This window comes from Cariama cristata, unplaced genomic scaffold, assembly GCF_000690535.1.
Source record: "Cariama cristata isolate BGI_N322 unplaced genomic scaffold, ASM69053v1 scaffold10934, whole genome shotgun sequence".
In the NCBI taxonomy this organism is placed as follows: domain Eukaryota; kingdom Metazoa; phylum Chordata; class Aves; order Cariamiformes; family Cariamidae; genus Cariama; species Cariama cristata.
The window spans coordinates 113,198-119,197 of NW_009611317.1; the positions used below are offsets into that span (position 1 = coordinate 113,198).

At 40.9% G+C, this 6,000-nt stretch overlaps 1 protein-coding gene across 1 annotated transcript in view; it reads right to left on the reverse strand.

Annotated features, from left to right (window-relative positions):
• Positions 1-6,000, reverse strand: part of EEA1 (early endosome antigen 1) — a gene marked incomplete at its 5' end in the record, with an annotated part of 61,969 nt that overhangs the window by 47,375 nt on the left and 8,594 nt on the right. Inside the window, 1 exon segment of the mRNA XM_009698207.1 lies at positions 1,699-1,826. Within this exon segment, the coding sequence (XP_009696509.1) occupies positions 1,699-1,826 (128 nt within the window).

Consider the following 6,000-nt stretch of genomic DNA (forward strand, 5'->3'; position numbering starts at 1 on the left):
TCAGTTCGTTACATAAATATATGTATTTCTTTCCACGTAATTATTTACCATTTTGGGTCACATTTCTACTAGTGACAAAACATTTGCACCACCTCACCATGACCTAGCAATGTGCGCTTGGAGCCCAGAAAGCCAACCGTGTCCTGGGCTGCATCCCAAGCAGGGTGACCAGCAGGTCGAGGGGGGGGATTCTGCCCCTCTGCTCCGCTCTGGTGAGACCCCCCCCTGCAGTACTGCCTTCAGCTCTGGGGTCCTCAGCACAAGAAGGACATGGATCTGTTGGAGCGAGGCCAGAGGAGGCCACGGAGATGATCCGAGGGCTGGAGCACCTCTGCTGTGAGGACAGGCTGAGAGAGTTGGGGTTGTTCAGCCTGGAGAAGAGAAGGCTCCGGGCAGACCTTACAGCAGCCTTCCAGTACCTAAAGGGGCCGACAAGAAAGCTGGGGAGGGACTTTTTACAAGGGCAGGGAGTGATAGGACAAGGGGCAATGGCTTTAAACTGGAAGAGGGCAGATTTAGATGAGATATTGGGAAGAAATTCTTCCCGGTGAGGGTGGTGAGGCAGTAAAAAAAAACGGTGGCTGCCCCATCCCTGGAGGTGTTCATGGCCAGGTTGGATGGGGCTTTGAGCAACCTGGTCTGGTGGAAGGTGTCCCTGCCCATGGCAGGGGGGTTGGTACGAGGTGAGCTTTAAGGTCCCTACCAACCCAAACTATTCTATGATTTTATGTTTTACTTCCCAGCATCGGCAGAAGCCAGCTCCGTTAGCAGGTGAGCACCCACGGGGTCATGCAGTGTTTACCTCTGCTGAATGAGGCCAGAGGCAGCTGCTCACTCTGACACCGCTTTGTAGAAACCAAGAGAGTTTGGGGGAGCGTGACAAAACAGCAGCGGGGACTGTCATTTACAAGTCCAAAATAAACACTGATCAGAGAAAGAACCAGCAAGAAGCAAATGGAAACCTACATAAATTTTACCCCTAAGAAAAAGCTTCTCAAACTAACACAGGCAGACTACTCAGTTAAACTTTTCTAGAGAAAGCTTCAGATTATCAGTTCCTGCTACATACTGCTGCTCTGAAAAATAAAACAACCCGGTATGTTTCCTAGGAATGCATTTAACAATACAGTATTGACCAAACAGTTAAATAAAATAAATTAGAGAAGATTTCTGAAGATCAGCATGGAGGTTCTGGAACACAGAAGGAGAATTAGTGACACAGACAGAAACTTGTCGGATTTGCAAGTAACTAGGTAATATGGGAATCTATTTAGGCAAATAGTGATGTTGTAATTACCTAGTAAGTACTTTAACTACCCAGGGACAAAATCAGGTTTCTTCCCTATCTTCTGGGCTGTCCACCCCCACCCTCAAAAGATGAAATTTCAGCTCTATGCCAGAAATTAGGAGGAACCTGTATTTTTTCTGCCACACTCCTAAAAATCATTCCAGCCTGTAACACTGCATTGTCAGCTGCATGAGAAACAGGTGACTTAAATCAACAATATAAACATTTATTGTCAGATCGATATCAGCCAATGTAAGTTTCAAGCTGTTTTTTAATTGTAGTTGGAAATGGGGCATGAACATTTAAATACTTGACTACATAATTAAGTGTTCAAATTAATACAGCCTTCAGTGTAATTAGAAGCAGCTCAACGCTGACACAAAAGCACATGCACAAATGAGCAGTTTCACCTTTCCGGTGACAGATGACCTTCCCCTCCATGAGTTGAATCAATGCCAGAATTGTGAACTGCTTCATAGTGCTTGAACAGCTCCTCAGCTGATCCATGAGACTTCATACAAAGAGGACAAATAAAGCCCTATTATAAAAAGGAAAATAAAAAAAATAAATAAAAAAAAGAGATGAGAAGTAAAATTTTATTTTTTGCCATCTTATTCTTACACAGAATTGCAAATTTTGTTTGCACATCTAAAAAGTAGCAAATCCAATTGTTACGATTCATGCTAATTATTTCATGCTCTGATAACAGTTTTGGCAATTAAAAAGTTAGAAAATGCCTACAAAAGTCATATTGCATTATTCAGTGGGTTTTCTCCCCAATGGCGTTACATATTAGCAACAAAACCTTTATTCAGAAAAATAAGAAGTAATTTCAAAAGGACTGCTCTGCAATTTCTTCCCCCCAAGAAAAGAATTTTCCAGACAACTTTTCTTAAAATCAGATCCTTCTTCCAAAGAGGAGGTAGGGTTTGGAGTTTGGTCTTAAAAAAAGGAGACACAAAAAGGCACTCTAAAGCACAGCTATTCATACACCTATTACCACCATATTTAGGCTACTGATTTTAACATGGGCCAGAAGATCAAGAACTCCTTTTACCTTGCATATAATTAATTAGTAAATGCAATTCAGAGAAATACTACCTCAAGAAAATCAGACCTCTACAGCCTAAAGAATCAGAAATCATCCATTTTCATTCTAGCATATTTACTGCAAGCTTACCTGAGTGATGCTCTCATTCTACCCATTAGCCCAGAGACAAATGGAAACAGTACATATTTTGTACTTCTAAACACCTGCGGAGTGTCCAAACTGCCACTCATCAGAAGTACCATCCAGCTCATTTTATCTAGCAACCTATTACACCTGCTTTTAAGTGCTGGACTTTACACTGGTTCTTCACTCATTTGGTTATCATGCCAAGTCCAAGCCCAATTCCCATTCATGCTACAGCCCACGTGCACCAGGAAGGCAAAACAGGGATGCTTCAGAGTGAGAGGAAACAATTTAGTCTCACACTAAAGGCTCCCTGTAATCCTAAACTGTGCAAAGTGACCTTCCTGTAAGTGAGATGAAGGCCCCCCGTTTCTTAAATTCATTTCAAATATGCTTTTGCACATTTATGTTACCCTTAAGTCCCTTATGCCAGTACAAATTGTAGCATGCTCAAACCAAGGCTCTCCGATACCCAAGGTGAGAGTACTCCCGTAGGATTATCACACTTCAGTAACGTATGCTCCCATACAATTTCTGAAGGATGTATGAAGAGTTTTTACACTCCTTTTCTGCTCTTAACTTTGCATTTGGATGTTAGTAGACAAGCCACAAAACTTTAAATATTAGCGCAAAGCAAACATACTGAATGTGTATGTTGCTAACCACAACGGCACTCATTTTTTAACTTGACATTCATAGTATTTTGTTTCACTAGTTGCTAAGAATTCAACAACCAACATGGGTTTAACCCAGGAGAACCATCACGTTCAGCTACTCAAACATGGACGGAGCTCCAGAGAGCTGAATGGGGACTTCATAACTGCTATTATTTATTTAGTGTTTCAGAAATTAATTACTAAATACAGTTGCTTGTCAAACCCACCACATATCATATTGAAGTCTGATTTTGGCACAATTAGATCAAACAAAACAGTATACTCTTTCCTAAGCAGACAATAGGCATTTACCCTTAATAACCATTTTTTTTATTTCCAGAATTGATCAGCAGAGTTTCACTCCAGATTAAACCAAGTTAACTCATATATATGTATACCTGCCAAAACGGCTACAGAAAATTTGTTAAACTACTAGGTTCCCAGTAATGTTTATCTGATACAATTAGCACATAATTATATGATGGCAGTGACAGTTACTCTGAGCAAAAGAACCAGAGGGATAGTCCTGGCAAGCAGCAACAGGTCAAAAAAGCAAAACCACAACCCCCACATGCACAAGGTTTTATCAGGAACGAATTCTTCAGATCACCACAGAATTTCTGAAGCAAGACAGAGCAAGAACAGTAAAGAGTCCAAACCAAAACCCCACGTACATGCACAAAGAAGCCACCAGGAATCAGCACACAATTTACAGCTCAAAATGGCCCCTGGCCCAGCGGTCAAGGCATTCCAATGAGAACCAGAGAGATGCTAAACTTCAAATCCCGATTTTCTGATCCTAAGGGAAATGTTTCTCTTGCAGGTGGATGCCTGTGAGCCATGCCTAGCACCAAGCACCTCCGCAGCACCACGCTCTTTGCGGTGGGACAGGCCTTCCTCAGAGCAAAGACTCCAAAACACACCAGTTTCACTCGAAGCAGAACAGAAATTGCTACGTAAAACTTTTGTAGGAAAGAATCTTGCCTCAGCTTGAGTTATAATGTCAAATTTCACCAAAGATTTCGGACTCCGTGGAAGCACCAGAGGCTTCTTTACTTGCCTTTGTCAAGACAGACTTATTCATAAGCCTGTAGAAGAACGTTTGTAGCTATTTTTCCCCTCTAATAGTTCAGATTTACTTTCAGGCCTGATAAAAGTTAAGCTTCTCTGTGTTCTCTCTCCTAAAAGGTATACGAGGTAAAAGATAGCATAAATATTCATACGAATCATTAATACAGCATTCTTGAGGAAGTATGCCAGGATGCTAAAAGCAACACTGGAAGGAAACTCTCATCATATTTATTTTTATTGTACCAATATAATTTACAGGGCTATTAACTGTCGGAAGAACTTTGGCCTCCCACATCAAATCACACTGCCCCGTGAGAGCAGGGGCACGGACCCACAGACACACAACCAGACCGACTGCAGGCTACCACAGAGCCCTCCTAGTCCTCAGACTATTTTAAAACTGATGCAGAAATAGTTTACGTAGCAGAAAAATTAATGTATAGGACTGAATGGATTCTGTTTCTCTGGTTTCTCCTTGTATTACTCTGCAGGAGTGGGGCGGTGGGGGGGTGGCCAGTGGTAAAAATATTTTTCTCAAAATTTCAGCCTTCTCACAATCTTGCCTTACTTGTAATGGTTTTTCCCTCACCATTCTGCACAAACCTGATCTAACCAAGTTTGTGTAGCATGATGAGACATTTTGAAAAGCAGTATTTTCCTTACTTACTAGCAAAGAAAATCTTCAATTTTCTAAGATATTCCCTCAACAGACTGAAGGCTCCTGCTTGAGGTTTAAATAACCAAACATTTACACGTAGGTGTCTGCTCCCCAATCACTACCAATGCAGAGCAATTCAACACAGTTAATGAGCAAGAAACTAGACAGCTGACCTAACAAATGTGTATACCATAGGTAGGGTCAGCATAACAGCTCCCTGGGCTCCATCATTGATAACTGGAGCTTGAGACACCTACTACATATACATGCATTAAATCTGTCCTCATCTGCCAACTGCTCTTCCTTCCCCTAGAGATTTAATGAAATGGTCTTCGCAGAGCTAATATGAAATCTCATGTTAAGTAATTATTGAGTGAAAGCACAGCTTACTTTATTCGAAGCTCCTTTTTCACAAATTAAAACTGGAGTTACCTGTCAGAAAGAAGATGACAATTCTTGAAGGACAGTCCCATGGGCAAAACAGTTCTTACAGGACGGAATTCAAATTTGCTCATTGTTGGAGTCCAAGAAAAAAGGTACCCTATTTAAGGTACCTCTTTAAGTTCGAAAGTCACAGCCATAGCTACCAAGCTTTCTTAGCATTTTCTTGAAATATCTGATAACTGTGTAGTCTACTCTCCAGTCTCATTTTAATAGCACATAGAACTGAACAAGTGGTCCCATTTAGGCTGCTACGATTGCTGCTGATCTACAGCTATATGCGGTAGAGAGCCATATAGCACGGATAGAGCACACAGAGCTCTACTTGCTAATACAAACAGAGCTTCTGCAACATCTTGAATTTTTATTCCAGCAATTGTGTCATGAGTCAAGCTTAAAGAACCAAGGAATTTTGCTGTTTTCCACTGAGAAGTCAATTTTGTTCCACAAACACTCTTCTTGGAAAATTTTTAAGTACTGTGGTGAATAAAAAAAAAAAAAAAAAAAAAACAAAAAACACCACCAAAACCCAAAAGAACAAACAAACAAAAACAAACAACAACAAAAAAAAAAACAAACCAGACCCCACAGAATTTCAGTATAATTGATTTAGCCATACGGAAAACATTAGTGACTATTCTGCTATTCTACCATATACATGCTATAGGAGAGTTTAGCCCAATCCAGTACGTACTTTAACATGCTCGGCATT